At 40.4% G+C, this 19,858-nt stretch overlaps 1 protein-coding gene across 1 annotated transcript in view; it reads right to left on the minus strand.

The window, feature by feature from the left end:
* The window catches only part of LOC126975889 (nephrin-like), a 291,725-nt gene that overhangs the window by 99,311 nt on the left and 172,556 nt on the right, over positions 1-19,858 (minus strand). The window contains exon 4 of the mRNA XM_050823989.1: positions 13,619-13,815. Coding sequence (XP_050679946.1) covers positions 13,619-13,815 — 197 coding nt within the window. The remainder of the gene's footprint in view (positions 1-13,618; positions 13,816-19,858) is intronic.

Below are 19,858 nucleotides of genomic sequence, written 5' to 3' on the forward strand. Positions count from 1 at the left end.
TTTGATAAGCCTTTTGGAAGCCTTACGGACACTTTAATACATTCTCGTTTCCTGATTTCTGGTTGTGACGGTCTTGTAACGAATACGCACGACCAGTCAGGACAAACGACGACATGTTAACTGGAGCGAATGGAAAGGTATTAAAAAATGTCGCACAAAATTAGTACAAAATTTATTAGATAGATTTTTATTAAGTTTTAGTATCACTAGATATTATAAAACAAAATCCTCCGCCGCGTCTATATGTCTGTATGTTGGCGAAAAACTCAATAACTACTGCACCGATTTTCAAAACTGCTTCTCCAACGAATGGCGTGGTTCTCGAGGAAGGTTTTAGTATGTAATTTATTAGGTTCTTGTAAACATTTTTGTATATTTGTTGCAGGTGTCGGAAAAATCTGTCGTGTGGGAGCTTGCAATGAAACCGTTGTCTAAGCCCTTTGAGATATAACAAAATAATGTATGGTGGAATTGTGTCTCTTATATAGGTCTACAGAAAAGTCCGCAATAGCATATGTATATCTCATAAGGTTCATTCTATATCCATCGTAATATTTTAAAAAATTGGCAATTATAAAGCGGTAATGTAAAAGCTGTTTGCACAATTTCGATTTTAAATAAAGTTAGATATTTTACTCTTTAACACCATAATATCACACCATCTTACTACAAACAAGGAACGGTAGGAAATAATTGTTAATAGTACAAGTAACTATTCTAGCGCTCTACAAAGCGCAGGTCCAGCCACACATGGAGTAGTGCTGTCATCTCTGGTCTGGCGCACCCCAGTATCAGCTCGATCCATTTGACCGCGTGCAACGCAGAGCAGCTCGAATTGTCGAGGACCCAGTGCTCTGTGAACGGCTGGACCACTTGGCGTTGCGTAGAGACGTCGCTTAATTGTGTGTCTTCTACCGCATTTATCATGGGGAGTGTTCCGAAGAGCTGTTCAACCTGATTCCTGCTGCCGAATTCCACCTTCGCACGACACGCCACAAATTAGGATATCATCCCCACCATCTGGATGTGTGGCGGTCCTCCACAGTGTGGTTTTCAAGGAGCTTTCTTCCACGTACTACAAAGCTGTGGAATGAGCTTCCTTGTGCGGTGTTTCCGGGACGATACTACATGGGTACCTTCAAAAAAAGCGCGTTCACCTTCCTTAAAGGCCGGCAACGCTCTTGTTCCTTTCCTACTTCCTTTCCTCTGGTGTTGCAAGAGAATGTGGGCGGCGGTGATCACTTAACACCAGGTGACCCGTACGCTCGTTTGTCCTCCTATTCCATAAAAAAAAAGTAACTGAAGTGAAAGAAGGATATCATTTATAAATGTGACGTATCGTCATAAAATCTTGTTTGCTTTGTTCATTGTTAATTTTAAAATGTTCAAAATAATAATATAATACAGACCTCCATATAAAACCACAATTGACTATGATTTAATAATAATATGTTTCATACATTAACTGTTTATAACGGGCGATAAAAAGCGCGACATTTTACAGTGACTGCCCGTTAATTACTTTAAACTTGCTCCGGTAATTTTATTACGTTCGGGCATTTTTCATAAATGTCCAATAAACATAGCGGCGAGGCTGTTACGTAATAATACCTTTTCATTTTGTCATATTGCGTTGGTGTTTAAATAATTCAGTAGACGTTTTCTTGGGCTCGGCAAGTTGAGATGATTTTGTTAATGTCAACAGAATTTCTATGGCTCAATTAACTTTTATATTGTACTGTGTAAGTTTGATAAAATTCATGTTATTAAATCAATTCTTCTTGAACTGATGTTTAAGCTTTTTCGTTTTCGTTATCCACCTTCTTACGACACGCCACAAATTAGGATATCATATCCACCATCTGGATGTGTGTCGGTTCTCCACAGTGCGCTTTTCAAGGAGCCTTCTTCCACGTACTACAAAGCTGTGGAATGAGCTTCCTTGTGCGGTGATTCCGAGACGATACGACATGGGAACCTTAAAAAAAAGCGCGTACACCTTCGTTAAAGCCAACGCTCCCGTAATTACTCTGGTGTTGCAAGAGAATATGGGTGGCGGTGATCACTTAACCCAAAGTGACCCGTACGCTCGTTTGTGCTCCTTTTTCCGTGACACGTATGATATAGATCCCTGTTATGTTATCATATTTAGGGCTCAAATGGTAATATCATGTTATGAAGGCATGGTATGCTTGCCCACATCACTTTTCATTAGTATCAATCTAGAATTTCTTTATAAAGCCGTCCTAACCTTACCCTTTGTATATGACCTCTAGCTAGAAATGCGACGACCTTTGATAATTTATTCGTCTAGATAGACTTTAACAGTAGTAAACACGTCGAAAGAAATAGTTTGTCGAATTTTGTTATCGATTTTTTGATTTTAGAGGGACAATTTATTGACACTAATGTTTATTTTTTCATGAATGTGTTCAGTAATCGTAACTAATAAATGTCTGATGCTCAATATAAAAAAGAATATAGTAATATATAAATAAAATATATGTATGTATATTATTAGTATCATAATTAAATACCTTTAACAAAATAACAATTATTTAAAGCGGGAGAGTATGCTTGAGGGAAAGGGAAGCCAGACAGACTGGCATTGGTAACTTCGTAACGTTACGCGTTACGTAAGGTTTACTTTAAATTAAAATTATTTTTTTTTATTTAAAATAGGATGTGACAACTCTTATTGAAAGTCTAAAACTACCAGCCATTCCAAAAATAATGACTCAGACCTGAGAAGAATGGGCGCAACAAACTCAGCGGGCTTATTTTTCATCAAAAAATATGTTTACAAAGTAATATTGTACAATTAAACTTATTATTTAATAGCCTGAGGGCGGTCGCTCCATTCCCAATCTGTCATTTATGCTATATAACCTTCACCACACAAACGTTTTTTAACAATTCTTTTTAAAATCGTAATACTTTTGTTTTGAACATTTTCTGGAATATTGTTCTAAAAGCAAAGCCGAGTAGTAGGCATAACAAGTTTATGTTTGTTCCTCGTGTTGACATACCAAATGATTGTCACAGTTTCTAGGAAATTCCTCAATGTGCTAATGAACATATAGAACATTATCTAGATTATATTGAGAAGTAACAGTCAACATGTTTATCTCTTTAAATTTTTCTCTTAAAGATTCTATAGGACCTACGTTATAAATAGCGCGAATAGCCCTTCTGCAGCACAAAGATGGTATTAATATCGGCTGCACTGCTCCATAACAATATACCATAGGATATAATACTTTGAAAACTGTACTAAGCGGCTTACCCTCACATATGGAGTTATCACTTCAAAACAAGAACTTTCAGCAGACCAGATAAACAGAAATTAATATAAGTAAACATAAGTATAGACAGTTGTCGTTAGGGAATCTAAAAATAAAATGTCGACATAAAAGGACTCGGTCATGTAAAACTCCCATCCACAGGATACTCTAACAAAAAGTCGTAATGGGACAGTGATTCAGGAATACAAGTAGAAGCATCGCGTCAGCTCTCCGCGGTGATTGATTGGTTTTTAACTAAAGGGATATTTATCACGACCCACTTTCGGATCGTAGTTCTTATGGCGATAAGACAGTAACAGATTTCCCAATGACGTCGAGTTCGATTCAGGCAGACAACGCGAGCACACGTGCCGCGTTATCTGTCCTCCTTCGAATATTTTATTACCTGCGTTATCGCACTATCTGCTCAGGCCACCTGGGCTAGCTATTGTTGTCGCGCGCCATTGTTCGGGACTCTTTGAGTCTCGCACCTGTTACGTTCCTTCGCGGAACGTAGCTTAGTAATAATAAGTGTTAATTACCCGGTTTTACGATCGTGTTAGTTAGCACCTGTGCTGTGTTTCGCGATTCTGCACGCTAATCGTGTGTGTTGTGAGTGTTGCAGATCGTGCCGTGTGTGTCTTCTCCGTGGGGGCCTGCACAGCATACATCGGGGTTCCGGCCCAGCCAGTCTACATCCAGCAAAGCTAAGTCTTAGGCTTAATTATTATTATTAATTTCTTTTAATTTTTGTATATTTCATTATTATTAATAGTATTTTATTAATGTGCAAGTGTACAACAAAAGTATAGTTGTCCACTTTATCATTATATTCCCCCTCTGCCTGACTCGGGCAGCGGGGGTTGTCACCCGCTCAACTTATTAACAACAACCATGGCTTCACCAATGGTTCCCGACGAGGGCTTCTTCAGCGCTCTCTTAGATAGATTATTTACGGAGAAGATCGCTCCGTTAATTAAGATATCTATAGACGAGTCAGTGGATGCCGCTATTAAAGCGAAATCCAAAAAATACAAATCATCATCCGACGTTTCGAGTTCCGACGGGGAATCCGAAATGGATATAGGTAATGCGTCCGACGCAAGTTCCGTGGCCTCGGTCAAACCGAGGAAAGTGATCACCCGATCAGCCCGTCCGCCTGTCCTTCAGGCGTACTTTGACGCGCAGGCGACCCCTAAGGTCCCTGCGGTCAGTCCTGACCGCACGGTAGCCCCTCAGGCTTCCAGTGCTTCACCGGCCCGGCCGGAAACCGCTCTACCGTCGAGAGCGGAGAGTGTCGCGTCGGATGCTGACGGCTTCATCACCGTCAGTCGTAAGAAGAAGCGCGGTCGTGAATCGCCTTCTCTGGATATCACACCCGCGAAGAAAGCCGCGGCCACGACTGGCTCCGCTCCCGCGTCCGCGCCCGCGCCCGCTAAAGCCCGCGTACCGCCTCCGACCAAGCGCCCGCCTCCTATTTTTATAGGGGACCGAGGCCGATGGTTAACCGTCAAAAACAGGATCCCGAAGACGCTCTCCTTCCAGGCGAGGGCGTACCAATCTCTAATCAAATTAGAGACCAGGGGGGTAGCGGACCACCGCGCCCTGACATCTCTTCTTAGAGAGCTGAGTGTGGGTTTCCACACGTACGCCCTGCCCGAGGAGAAGCGTCTGAGGGTCGTTATTAGAAACGTCCCCAAAGAATTAGACGAGGCCGACATTCTGTCGGACCTCAAAGAGCAGGGTTACCCCGCACACGAGGTGCACCGTATGCGCGGAACCAACAATAAACAACCATTTAACATGGTTCTCGTAGTCCTCGACCTCACGCAAGAGGGAAAGGAAATATTCAATATAAAATCGGTTTGTTCCCTTCAGGGCATCCGTACCGAAGCTCCTCGCAACCGCGGGGGGCCCGGTCAGTGCCACAGATGCCAATTATACGGGCACTCGGCACGAAATTGCGAACACACCCCGAGGTGTGTGAAGTGCCTCGGGAAACACGGCACGCCAGAGTGCCCTCGACCAGCGCAATGCGCGGAGCCCCCGGCCTGCGTCTTGTGCGGGGAGAAGGGGCACCCCGCGAGCTATCGCGGGTGTCCCAAGGCACCCAAACACAAGCGTCACCCAGGGCGCCGCCAGCCGCAAGGCAGAGCAGAGAAGGTGGAGTTCACTCCAACCTTCAAACCTGCGCCGCCTCCAAAGGTAAACGCCTGGGCGAGATCTCCTCCGGCTGCCAACGCTGCCACAGAGGCCACTCTCACGGCCCCCGCGCCCCTCCGGCCTCCGCTAGCGTCCCGCCCGGCGGCGTCGGTCCCGCGACCGAGGCCCCCGGCGCCCGCGTCCGCGGCAACAGGTAGCAAAGGCGGCAGCACCTTTGCTTTCATGTTCGAACTGTCAGAGATGTTCGACATTGACGAAATAACAGCCCTGGCCAGCAGGCTCGATGCTGTCCGGGAAGACCCGCCGTCGCTCCTGCAAGTTATGGCAGACAACGGCAAAATATTCCGTGCCCTCACCGAAATAGGGCTAAAGTATAAAAACAACATTCGCGATGCCTAATAACGTAAGCGGACGGGTCAAACCACATACGCTCCGTATAGCGTATTTTAACGCCCAAGGCCTTAAGCCTCAACTAGACTTGGTGAAGGAGTTCGCTCACGAACATCAATTAGACCTATTCTTAGTGCAAGAGACATTTTTAAAACCACGTATACGCGATCCGCGTATCGCTAATTATAACTTAGTTAGGAATGATCGCACCACCCGTATGGGCGGCACCCTCATTTATTTTAAAAGGTCTCTACACTGTATACCTATAGATCCTCCGGTCCTCACTAACATCGAGGCCTCTGCCATCCGGGTCAGTATGGCGAATCACCAGCCGATCACTGTTATTTCAGCTTATCTTCCGCCGAACAAACAAATATTAGACACAGATATAGAAGCATTACTCGGCCACGGGGCCGCAGTCATAGTGGGCGGCGATCTTAACGCCAAACACTCCAGCTGGAACAGTAGAGCCACAAATAGAAACGGAATTTTATTAAACTCTCTCACAGACACGCGGAACTTTTCAGTAATAGCACCCGACGAACCAACACGTTATCCGGATAACGTCGCGCACCGACCCGACATTCTAGACGTTGCGTTACTTAAAAACGTAACGCTCAATGTAAATTCAATCGAGGTTCTTCACGAATTAGAGTCAGACCACCGGCCCGTCGTCCTAAATCTAGGCCCACCGGATAACTTTCAACCACCGACGAAAACAGTGATCGACTGGCAACGGCTGGAAAAGGATCTCGAGTCTATCAAGTCCGACGACCTTGACCGTATACCGGACGTCATCGACTCGGTCGATACGGCTCACAGTGCTATCTCTCATGTGACGTCACACATACAGAGTAGGATCAAGGCCTGCTCCAGGCAGGTTCCGACGATGCAACCGCATCGCCTAAACCTGCCTCCAGAGGTCAGGAACTTACTCACACAGAAGCACAGAGCCACTAGACTTTACGACAGGTATCCGTCGGTCGAGAATAGGCGCCACCTCCGCTACCTACAGCGGGTGGTACGGGAACGTATCGCGGAACTCCGCGGCGAACGTTGGGACCGCTTGCTCGGCAACCTTAAGCCATCACATGTGGCTTTCTGGAAGCTGCCTCGCGCGTTCAAACAGGAGCCGCCCACTGTCATGCCTCCTTTGGACAGACCGGGACTGCAGCCGGCGCTCGATGACGATGAGAAGGCTGAATGCCTCGCCGATAGTCTCGAGAGTCAGTGCTCTCCAAATGCAGCAGCCGACCCGACACACGTTGACGAAGTTGATCGTGAAGTTGAACGTCGCTCCGCTCTGAGCCCTTCAGGCGACGTAATAAAACCCACCTCTTACGAAGAGGTGAAACTAATAATTAAGGAGCTTCACTCCAAGAAGGCCCCGGGGCCCGACACTATAAACAATAGGGTTCTTAAAATCCTACCCTCGACTCTTATTACTTTATTGGTTACCATTTTTAATATTCTATTGTCTAATAGCGCGTTCCCCGAACAATGGAAGGATTCCATTGTTATCGGTATCCCAAAACCCAATAAACCTAAAGCTAATCCGAGTAGCTATAGGCCTATTAGCTTAATTAACTCGATCGGGAAACTTTACGAAAGATTAATTCTCGCGCGTCTTAATCATTACATCGCGGAGCTTAACCTGATACCCGACATACAGTTCGGATTCAGAACCGCTCACTCGTGTCCCCAGCAGGCTCACCGACTCACCGAGTACATTCTCATACGGCGTCAATTTCACGCTACCACGGCAGCCGTGTTTTTCGATGTCGCGAAGGCCTTCGACAAGGTATGGCACAACGGCTTAGTATTCAAGCTGTATCAACTGGGAGTGCCAGACAGGCTCGTGCGCATCATTCGAGCCTACCTTACCGATCGCTCCTTCCGATATCGAGTAGAGGGCACCCTATCCTCACCCAGACCCATCAGGTCTGGCGTGCCACAGGGTTCGGTCCTCTCTCCCACTCTTTTCTCGCTCTTCACGAGCGACATTCCCAAGTTTCCGAGTGTCCAGCTCGCTCAGTACGCTGACGACACGGCACTCTACTTCGGCTCCAACCGCTCAACCTTGAGCAAGAACATTAAAGTGCTTCAAGCCGCCGTCGATGAACTAGGCAACTGGTTCAGAAAATGGCGGATTGAAGTGAACCCCACCAAGAGTGCAGCGGTACTCTTCGGTAACGCGAATAGCATCCGCGCTAAAAAACAACCGACTGACGTTATTAAACTGTATGAAACACCCATACCGTGGGTGAAGGATTACAAATACTTAGGAGTCACGTTCAACAGCAATATGAACTTCAAGAAACATATTGATACGGTATGCAATAGAGCCCGATTTGTCCTCAGTCGCCTTTATCCACTTGTGTGTGGGCGAAGCAAACTTCCGCTCAAACACAAAGTGACGCTGTACAAAACCATCGTACGGCCCATACTGTCATACGCAAGCGTCGTTTTCGCGCACACCCGACCGAGCTACTTACGTCGTTTACAAGTAGTTCAAAATAAATTCACGCGCATGGCAACCGGAGCCCCGTGGTTCATCCGAAACGTTGACCTTCACCGCGACCTAGAGCTTCCGACAATAGCTCAACACTTTAAGGAGATCTCGCGACGCTTCTTTGACAAGGCGCCTAACCATCCCAACATCTTGGTTAGAAAGGCATGCGGGTACACCCCCCTTCACCATAGTCTCAACCCAATAAGACGTCCCAGACACGTAACGGTAGACCCGGATGACGACATCACCATCGCGAACGCGACACCAACACAAACACCGACACAGACACGCACACACCGCCTTCGCAGGCGTAGGCGCGGTCAACCACCGCAAACCACTGGCACTCGTCACTCTGACGATGGCCAGCGGCCCGCACCCTAGATACACCACACATTCTTTTGATACCCGACGAGACGTTAGTCCTCGTCCTGTAATCGCTTCACTACACTCACTCACACACGGACTGACTGACGGACTGACATACACCACTTACACAATCACAAACACACTCCACAAACAGACACAAACACAAACATACATGCACACAAACAATTACACTACGTACATACATACAACAACACATACATACAATCATAAACACATACATACACACTTACATACATTACACAAAACATCACCACACTCGCCGGCGAGTGTGCTCTTATCACCTTTTCATCTTTCATCATCATTTCATCTTCATTTTCATTCTCTCTCCTTCCCACAAGCACACAGCCGGTCTGAGGTTCGAGTCTCCTTAGGAGACGCCCCGCGACTGTTGTTGCGTAGTCTTTGCGGCCTCCACGGCCCACGTCCTACTTCGCTGTGAAAGCCAGGGCTGCTAACAGCACAGAGGAGGTTTTAGTCGGTATGGGGTGTCCGCTTACGCGGACACTCGAGTCCGACATATTACGCCCCGTTCCGGGGCGTAAATACGTAACAGTATTTCCTCCTCCCAAAAAAAAAAAAAAAAAAAAAAAACCCAATGACGTCACAATGCTTACGAGCTAATTCTTTGTGTATTTCCGTATTTCTGATAATGTGAGAGGTAATTTGTTAGTTTTTATTAAATACTCAGAGGACCAAAGAAGGCATAGAAGACATTTTTTTTTTCTGAAAATTGATTCCTTTAGAATTCTTTATGAAGTCATTTCTAATATAGTAGATAGTACTACTGCTTCGGAAACAAATAGTGCTCTATGCGAGAAGAAGCGGCGCAAGGAATTCTCCCAGCATTCATTTTTGCGCTATTTTTAATAAAATAAAATATACAATATTGTACTGTCATTGCTATAAAATAATCATAATCTAGTCCCACGCTGTCGGATCACTTAGATATTCAGCTGTGGAGTAATAGGACTTACGACAAAGCCATATCTTAATGAGACATTTAAATTTATTTATAGCTAATGCCTGGACAGGCACTTTAGGCTTTTAGGCTGGTAATTTATTATATAACTGTATATATTTACCCTTAAGCCTATTTTCTATCTTATGAAGCTTACTAGAATAAGTTACAAGCAATATCTTATTTCTAGTGTTATATGTTATAATAATGAAAATCACTATTAAGAGCAAAAAGGTAACGATTTTTGTGAACGTATATTAAATTTTTATAAATGTACTGACAATAAACAGTCACAATATTTATTTCTTTAACAAGAACGGTGACTCGACAATGTTTATATTTCCGTTCAGGTGCAACTAGAAACTAGCAATTTTTCGTCTCTAGAATGTTCTATCATACTACCTTTAGTAGGATTACTAATAACTGTATGTGCAGTGTTTGTTACGATCACTTCACAAAAGTATGGAGGTTCTTAATCTTTTTTGTTATTTTTGTACAAATCAAATATCATATTTTCATATAGCTCGTTTGGAAGGCAGATTTCCTTAGAGAAGAACGAGTAAGAAACTCTGAGATTGCACTTTTCAAAACAGAATGGTATTGCAGATTCTTATTTTCAATTAAATTTGCAAATAATTTCAATTGCAATATATGCAAAGTGATGCAACAAAATACACAAACGTTAATTACTAAATGCCTTACACGAGTAAGTCAAATGTAAATTAATAAGTAAAAACATAGTTATAACTATTGAGAACATATTACATAAAGTACAATACAGTAGATGTTTCAATCCACACATGCCGTAAATAAATTAAGGGCACCATGCGAGCCATTTATTAGCTATTATATACAAAAATATAAAATAACTTTTATTTAAAAAATAAAGATAATAAAAAGCAAAAGTATCATAAAGCAGATTCCCCGGTCATAGGATCATCCAGTCACCGTACTGTACAGTACGTTTAGCGCGTCACTGCCACGACACCTACTTCTGTCACAGCAGTTGTGTTTAACTGTTGGATTGGAATCAGCATTATAAGCATTTGCGTAATTTTGCCTGAAATGTCAAGCGCCCTAGGCTTTTTTTGTAATGGCTTACGAAACATATCGAATTACACTGTTATCGGAAAATTATAATCCTCGTGTGTTGTAATGGGACACACATAGCAACGCAAGCGGGCAATAGTTGATATGTTTTCCTCGACCTGACGTCATTTCAATTGACTACGATGAATTTCTGTTCACAAAAAAATACTTCTATCAAATTAAAAAAAAATTGAAAATTAAAACTACTATTGTAATGAACGCTACTAGCTACATTTCTTTGTAAAGCTCAAACGGATTGTGCTTAAAAAGCACACGTCAGAAGTTAAATCTTAATCAAAATGTATTTAAATATTTATATTCATGTAATAGGAACATTGACAATAATAATATGATTAGGTATAATTGTGTGTAAATTACTCTGGATAATTTTACTCTTTCATAGTCTATTTTAACCGGACAATCGTAACATAGTAAAACAATTCAGTCTCCTTTATATACAGTAAAAGCTATTTATTTCGGTATATGTTCCGTAAATATGCCGCGAATACATAAACTGTGAATAAGGAATCGTAATTCAAATGTAATCATAAGTTATACATTCCTAGGTGACAAAATAAAGAACAAATATAAAAAATCAATTAATAGAAATTTTTATCATATTAATAAATTATCTTCAGGCTAAGGTATATATATGGTTTAGAGAATTTTGTAATTTTATCTTGCTTGGCAGTTTTTAGATCTCCTTTAGTAGGTTATATGAAGTTCTATTGTAATTAATTATAAGTCCATTTCACGATGCGTTTATTTTTATGAAAATAAGGGACAAGACCTGCCCATTACAATGCAGTACCGTTCAGGATTATTGAAGAACCCCTAAAATTCTGAGCGACACTACAATTCCGCTCGTCACCTTGAGACATAAGATGTTAAGTCTCATGTGCCCAGTAATTTCACTAGGCACGGCGCCATTCAGACCGAAACACAATAATGCTTACACATTACTGCTTCACGGCAGAAATAGACCCATAATGTAGCCGGCATCCTGTGCAAAGGAACCTCCCACTGGTAAAACTAAGGATATTGGGTTGGATACCTATCCTTTATATTATGTATGTACCAATGTACCGATTAGATCCGCAGAAGTATCAGAATTAGGTCGCATTTACTGTATTTTTATCCATTATTACTTTTTAAAGATATAAATTCACGTTCACATTATCATAATGAAATGGGAGTATTTCTTGCCAGACACACTAACGGCCGTTCCCAATACTCAGTCTCTCTCTTACTTGAGATAAAAATCGTAACTATCGTTGACTTTGCTGTCCCAATAAACTTATCAACGGTAACTGACCTTATCCGTACACGCTGTCTGTGGGGACGACGTATAGCTTACCAGCGATAGAAGTTTGTATGAAAATTGCAGTTCACGCGTCCCAATATAAGGCGATAAGAATGACTTATCGGGTATATTGGGAAAGCTTCAGATTATTGACAGCTAATTACTGACAGTAGAAGGTAGTAATTTATCTCTATCTGTAGATAGTATATTGGGAACGGCCGTAAATGGTTTGCCTGCAAACGTTTTAGAAAGTTTTGAATAAAAACCGGAAAAGGCAAAGTATATATTAAACAAACAAAATTTAATATAATTATGTGTATTGTAAGGCGTGTTAATATAATTAGTTTAAGATATCAATATAATAATGTAAGTAACTAAGAGCGATCTCCTCCCAGCAGATAAACCTTACATGGTTTCTTGTGGGTGGACTATATATGTATTTTCTCTGTAATACTTTTTTATTGTGAACAATAAAGAAAAAAATAATAAAACACCAATGCAATGAAGTGCCACTCAGAATTCTTGAAAATTCAAAGCGGAATCGTAATTGCGTTCGTCAGTTTGAGACATACGACGTAAAATTTTGTCAGCCCAGTAATTTCACTAGCTACGTCGCCTTTCAAAGCGAAACAAAATAATGTTTGCACATTACTGTTTCATAGCAGAAAAAGTTTCCGCTCTTGTAAAAAGCAAAGAAGCCTCCGTTCGAATATAAGTACAAAACGTAACCTTAAAAATTTATGCTGTAGTGTTTGTCGTTCTGATAGGAGTCTACAATGTTTGCCATTTATTTTTAGCTTTACTCTTGCATAAATCACTTGTAGAATGACTTGTAAAAACTTACAAATTGAAATAAAGTGAAGTTGCATCAAATACTCCAAAAAAAAAATTAACAAAAAAACAACCCACTTCAAAAACACTATTCCAAAACAATAGATATAATATGGACGAAGTATAAAATTTTTTGCGTATTCTATAATCTAATTCATTAATATAATTCTAGTTACGTTTATTGTTATTTTTGGAGTCGGCGTCAGCCAAGGTAGGTTTGTAAGTAGATTTATTCTCATCAAAAATCTTTGAAGTATATCCTTTAAAATAATAAAAGAATCATCGCAATCGGTTGGCGCGATATTGAGTGTTCGTAAATTTGTCAGGAACATAACAAAACATGGAACTAACAAAATTTAAGACTGTTATGGTTTTCTCATGGATGCCAGCTGGAAAACACCCACAGTGGGACCTCACGTAAAGCACCAGCTTTCAAATAAAAAAAGAATGATCAAAATCAGTTCACCCAGTCGAAAGTTCTGAGGTAACAAACATAAAAAAAACAAACCGACGAATTGAGACCCTTCTCCTTTTTTGAGCTCGGTTAAAAACTACTTGATATAGTTAGGATGAAACAAAACAGAAAGGATAACTTGGAACTAGAAGAAACAAAAGATTCAAGATCCAACAAACTTTTATGGCGAGAGTCAATTGAACGAAGCGGTGAAGTTTTAATCTTAAATGAACGTTGCAATGCTTACCGATAACATGTAGCATAGACTTGTAGTTTTTAGTTGGTGACACTTTGAAGTCAACTCGACACCGGTAAAGGGCTCGGTCAGTTGGCACCACGTCTCGTAAGCGAAGGGCTGAATGAGGTGCGGTATGCCATCGAGCTCGACCCCCCAGGGAACTGTCTGCCCAATGAGCTGTAGGTCCCTTCACTCTGCCATCGAAGCTGCAATCAAACATCACACATAAGAACAGTTCTTTAATTTTTCATATATTCATTATTAATTATTGTTACAAACGTTTCTTCTTTAGTTATATTTGTACGATATTTTTTTCATATAAGTAAATCACAGAGCCATATTTAATGTATCAAATTTCTCTGAATGTCTTCCTACGAAACCTTGTACACAGCCAACTAGTGATTTCAATCTGCTTCGTTATTAAATTTTTTCATTAATTGTATTGAAATTGTGAACTTTATTTTATGTAACGTTGCTTCATTGTGTGTCTTCTACCGGATCTATCACGGGGAGTGTTCCCAAGAGCCACTTATCGTTATGGTAAGAAAGAAATTCCAACATCTTAGAAAATTATATTTATGTTTATAGATTCCGGCCTTGTTTTTTTTTTATGGAATAGGAGGAAGGAGGACAAACGTGCGAACGGGTCACCTGGTGTTAAGTGATCACCGCCGCCCACATTCTCTTGCAACACCAGAGGAATCACAAGAGCGTTCTGGCCTTGTCCTACCTTACCTTACCTACTATGCTCGCTTCCACACATATGACGATATGTAAGAATTGTGAAATGTGCATTTTTATTTTGTTTTACCAAATTCTTCCATCTACACAATTCAAAAGGGAGAATTTTCGTTAATATACTAGCTGATCCTACAGACGTTGCTCCGTCATGACAACTGTTACTTGCCATGAGCAGGTGAAGGTAGCTTTCCATAAATTGTGTTCTTAGCTGACTTCTACTAGGCAAAATGAATGTTCCTATGAAATTTCAAGTCTCTGCGCCTTATGGTCCCAGAGATATCCTGATGAATCAATATATAGGTGGAAATCTCTTATATATGTAAAAAGATGAATAAAGTACTATACCAGTGGGAGGCTCCTTTGCACAGGATGCCGGCTTGATATGGGTATGAAAACGGCACCTATTTCTGCTGTGAAGCAGTAATGTGTAATCATTACTATGTTTATGTCTGAAGGGCGCCGTAGCTAGTGAAATTACTGGGCAAATGAGACTTAATATCTTATCGTCTCAAGGTGACGAGTGTAATTGTAATGCCGCTCAGAAATTTTGGGTTTCTCAAGAATCCTGTGCGGCTCTGCATTGTAATGGGCAGGGCGTATCAATTACTTTCAGCTGAACGTCCTGCTCATCTCGCCTCTTAATTTCATACAAAAGTTCTTTAGTAAGATAACAATGCTTAAAAATTACATTCATATGATTTGAATTGCTGCAAAGTTATTTCAACTATATGTTCTGAGCAGCCTACTCCCGTAAAATCTATAGAAAAAAGGAGACGAAGAAAATTAGCATAAACGCCACCGAAAAGTAACAAAACGCCCGTCACAAGCGAATAGATAGGCAATACCCAAGATAAAAGGACTCATCAAATCGTTATCAACAGATAGATAGATCCTCTCGTTATATAATTAAGATAATATCCCGACGATCGAGCCTTGCTCGGATTTTTAAGAAGGTACAAAACTTGAACAAAAAAAACTAATAGGACATTTGGATTCAAACCGGGGTCTTCTGCTTTCCGGATCACCCATCTGAGCTATTATAGTCTTGTATACAGTGGCGGAATTTACCTTTGTATTCTTATGTTATTGTAGCAGTTTCTCATTAAAACACGGATATAACAACACTTTTTTTAATTTAAACCTAGCTAGATCGATTTTTCGCCCCCGAAACTACCTGTATACTAAATTTCATTAAAATCGTTGGAGCCGTTTCCGAGATTCAGATTACATTAGACATCCTCGCCCGCTTTGCTGGGCGAATTTTAAAAGGAAATAAATTAATGAAGGAACGTTGGAATTCGAAAAATAAGCAGCCATAAACCATCTATATATATCAAAATGAATTGCTGTTCGTTAGTCTCGCTAAAACTCGAGAACGGCCGGACCGATTTGGCTACTTTTGGTCTTGAATTATTTGTGGAAGTCCAGAGAAGGTTTAAAAGGTGAATAAATAGGAAAATTCTGCTAAATTAAATCAAAACAACAAATTAGTTTTTCCCTTGATGTGTCCATACATAATTTCTATGAGAGAATTTATTGACGCACGGTTTGACAGTTCTGCTGTGAAACCATTTTCTATACGACAGCAGGGTGCATATTTTACGAAGTAATTTTTTATGTTATGATTTATTATTGACAAATTCATATAAAAACATTATTTTGTTTATTATATACAGAACAACGTCTGTCGGGTCAGCTAGTTTAGGAAAAATTAAATTCGAATGGTGGTAGTTTCATGTCGATACGATCAGTGGTTTAGGCGTGATTGAGCCTCAAACAAACACCATTTTCATTATATATGTAAAGATCTATATACAAGAATTGTTGTTTAAAGATATAAGATATATTTTATGCTAACCGTAGCTTTAGAGGGGGCAGTCGTGACAAATAAAAACAATTTGAACGTTTCAAGTGTTTCGTGGGCTACCGATTATATCTTTTCCCTCTAGCAATGAATATATTCAGGTCACGTATTCAGATGAAAATACTTGTGTAATATGGCGTTATAAATTTAACATTTTTCTATTCTAAACTTGTTTATTGGATTATTTTTGATAACGCAGTGTCTTAAGACTAAGGTTTTCAAGCAGTGTGTGTTGCCAGTGATTACTTACGGTACGCATACGGGTCGCTAACTATGGGCCTGATGGTAAAGCTCATGGTCGCTCAGAGAGCAATGGAGAGGGCTATGCTCGGAGTTTCCCTGCGAGATCGGATCAGAAATGAGGATCCGTAGGAGAACCAAAGTTACCGATATAGCCGGCAGAAGTGGCAGTGGGCAGGGCGCATAGCTCGACGGACAGTTGTCCGGTGAGGCAAAAAAGTCCTCGAGTGGCGACCACGTTGGAAGGCCCCACACATATGGACCGACCATCTGTTCAAGATCGCCGAAATACGTTGGATGAGGCAACGCAGGACCGATCGTCGTGAAGATCTTAGGAGGAGGCCTTTCTCCAGCAGTAGACGTCTTCCGACTTATGATGATGATGATTACCTTAACTAAGAAATATAATATTTCATACAATTATAAATAATTCATGCAATTAATACGGAAATAGTAATTGTACTTTTCTTTGAATACAAGATTATCAAAGAATCTTAGAAATTGTATTGAATTAAACTTTTATCATCGCAGGACTTTAACATTGTAATGTAACTTTGTAATAAAACTAGGTGGTTTTAGACTAGCGTTAACATGGAATCCCATGGCCTCACTCTGCGGTACGAATGCAACAAAAAGTCCCGAAAGTATGGACTTCGTAAATAGTGTGTGTCGTGAAATAGGGTATGAAAGACCAAAACGAATTAGGCGCCATATGGACAGATTGATGTACTATTAGTGTCAAGTGTCAATGTGTCAAGAATTTCTCACCGCCTCCGCGGTTCCACTGCGATCATGATTCATGCAAATGGATCGAAATATCTGCATCAAATTAATGAAATATATCGTGAGTACCTGTCATAATAATTACAAAGAATTGAATTAGTCCTTGTTTTGCGGAGTTCCATTATTATTTAAAATGTTCTAAATGGAAGATCTTTATTGTGAATTCCAATTAATTTCACAATATCACTTTGACATATTATGTTTCACCTTTATACAAGGGATCTTCAGGAACTGTTTCGTCAAACACTGGAGCGAGAGCTGAGTTCTAAAACAATGGAAGTACTCAGTTTAAATCAGATAGAATATTGAATTACTCTGAAATTGAAAATTTGATGAAAACTCATAACTATTATTATCAAAATAGAATCTCAGGAAAGATAAAATACTCGTTGTAAAAATCTTTCTCTTTATTTCTCTCCTACTCCATTTAAAACTGTGATTTTCATGTAGTAAACCTGTCTAAGAAAATACTAAGTTATCTTTGCAAGTACAAAATTTCAATTTTAATAACCATTTATTTGTTTTGACAGTTAAAATATTAAAAAGTTCATTTTGCTTATTAACTTGTACATAGGCTGCACTAAAAGTATCGCGAATGGAATATTTCCACAGTTCCTGTCATATTAAAATCTTTTGAATTGAAAACTCCTTGGCTTTAAGAATCGAATACCAATTAGTTATTTAAAAAAAAATCTAGGTCTTGTCACAAGGTCTTGTCTAGTCGTTGAGAAAGTGGAATTGACTCGAGAATATTCTAGAGCGATGATTTATTATGACTTTCGAAGTGGTTTAACACAAAAACAGTATGTTGACCGGTTGATTTTTGCATTTGGTGATGAAGCCCTATCCAAAACACAATTTATCGCTGGTTTGCTGAATTTCAACGTGGACGTGTCAAGCTCAGTGATGATCCCCGTCAAGGTCGTCCAAAAAATGCAGTCACCAAAGAAAACGTTGATGCTGTGCGTACGCTGATTGAGGAAGATACCGTGAAATTCAGGCAACGTTAGACATTGGCATGACTTAAATATAAATAATCTTGCATGAACAATTAGGTGTAAAAAAGTTGTTTTCCCGATGGATACCACATTTGCTCTGTGAAGAGCAAAAAGCGGCTCGCGTTACTTGGTGCGTCAGAACTCTCGAAAGATTCCACGCAGGATCCTCAAATACTGTATACAACATCGTATCAGGTGACGAATTCTGGATATACGCGTACGAACCCGAAACAAAAAACCAGTCACGAGTTTGGGTGTTCGAAAATGCGAAAATGCGAGTTCTCACACCGCGCACAGAACAAAAGAGTTTTTAGAGCTAGAAAACATAGAATTATAAGACCATCCGCCGTACAGCCCCAACCTAAGCCTAATGATTTCTATACTTTCCCTAAAATAAAGAATAAATTGCGTGGTCAGAGATTTTCATCACCTGAAGAAGCTGTGGACGCCTACAAAACGGCCATTTTGGAGACCCCAACTTCCGAATGGAATGGTTGCTTCAATGATTGGGTCCATCGTATGGAAAAATGTGTCAAATTTCGCGGAGAATACTTCAAAAAGCAATAAATACATTTTTAAATAGTAATGTTTTGTCACTTCCTTGATTCCCGAAATTTTCAGTGCCGCCCTCGTATTTAACCTATAATTGACAATATACTTAATTTTTTTTAACGTTTAGTTAGACAAACAAAGCCTTCAAGAGCGGAGAACCTTTCTAATAGAGATACTGCAATATAGAAAAGGTAAGCGAATCTATTGTTTCTGTTACCAATTATGATTGACAAGTCGTTAACAGTCAGCCATGCTAGGCTTATGCATATGCCATCTTATTAAAAATTTTAGTTAAATCCATGAATTTTAACATGCGTAAAATATATAATAGGAAAATTTCTATAAAAAACTTTGACGATTCTGTTTGTTTTTGCTAACACACTTATCATTAATTACAAGATAAAAGTCGTAAGCTTAGATTAAGGATTCTTGTTCAAAGTACGACAACTAATACTACGCCCAAGTGGGCGTACTCGAGCCATTCTCCAACAATGTGTGACATTGACGTGCCACATGTTACACTTTGCTAATAATTGAAACTAAAATGCCGGGTTGCGAAATAAAACGTTATTGAAGTAGGCGTTACTTTGCGGAAATCCATAATTATTCAAGAAATCCATTTTATAGGAGCTCCTAAGAATTTTGAATATTAAACCACGCTAACGCAGATATTGACAATTCAAAATTATCAGGCTGTAAGGTAGTCTATATGTCTTATAAGTCTATGCTATTGACAAAATAATGAGGTTGTTGTGTTGAGCTGTCTTTGTTATTCACTGCATTTGAATGTTCTCTATTTTATGTGATTTGTGCTTGTGAGCTCCCGCTAATTTGGCGCTCAATGTGAGAAGTGTTTACCAGTAGAAGGCTCGGAAGGAATGCCGGCTAGATTATGGGTACTACAACGGTGCCTATTTCTGCCGAGAAGCAGTAATATGTAAACATTATTGTGTTTGGGTCTGAAGGGTGCCGTAGCTAGTCAAATTTCTGGGCAAATTACACTTAAGTTCTTATGTCTAGAGGTAACGAGGGCAGTTCTAGTGCCGCTCAGAATTTTTGGGTTTTTCAAGA

Source organism: Leptidea sinapis, chromosome 38, assembly GCF_905404315.1.
Source record: "Leptidea sinapis chromosome 38, ilLepSina1.1, whole genome shotgun sequence".
NCBI classification, from domain to species: domain Eukaryota; kingdom Metazoa; phylum Arthropoda; class Insecta; order Lepidoptera; family Pieridae; genus Leptidea; species Leptidea sinapis.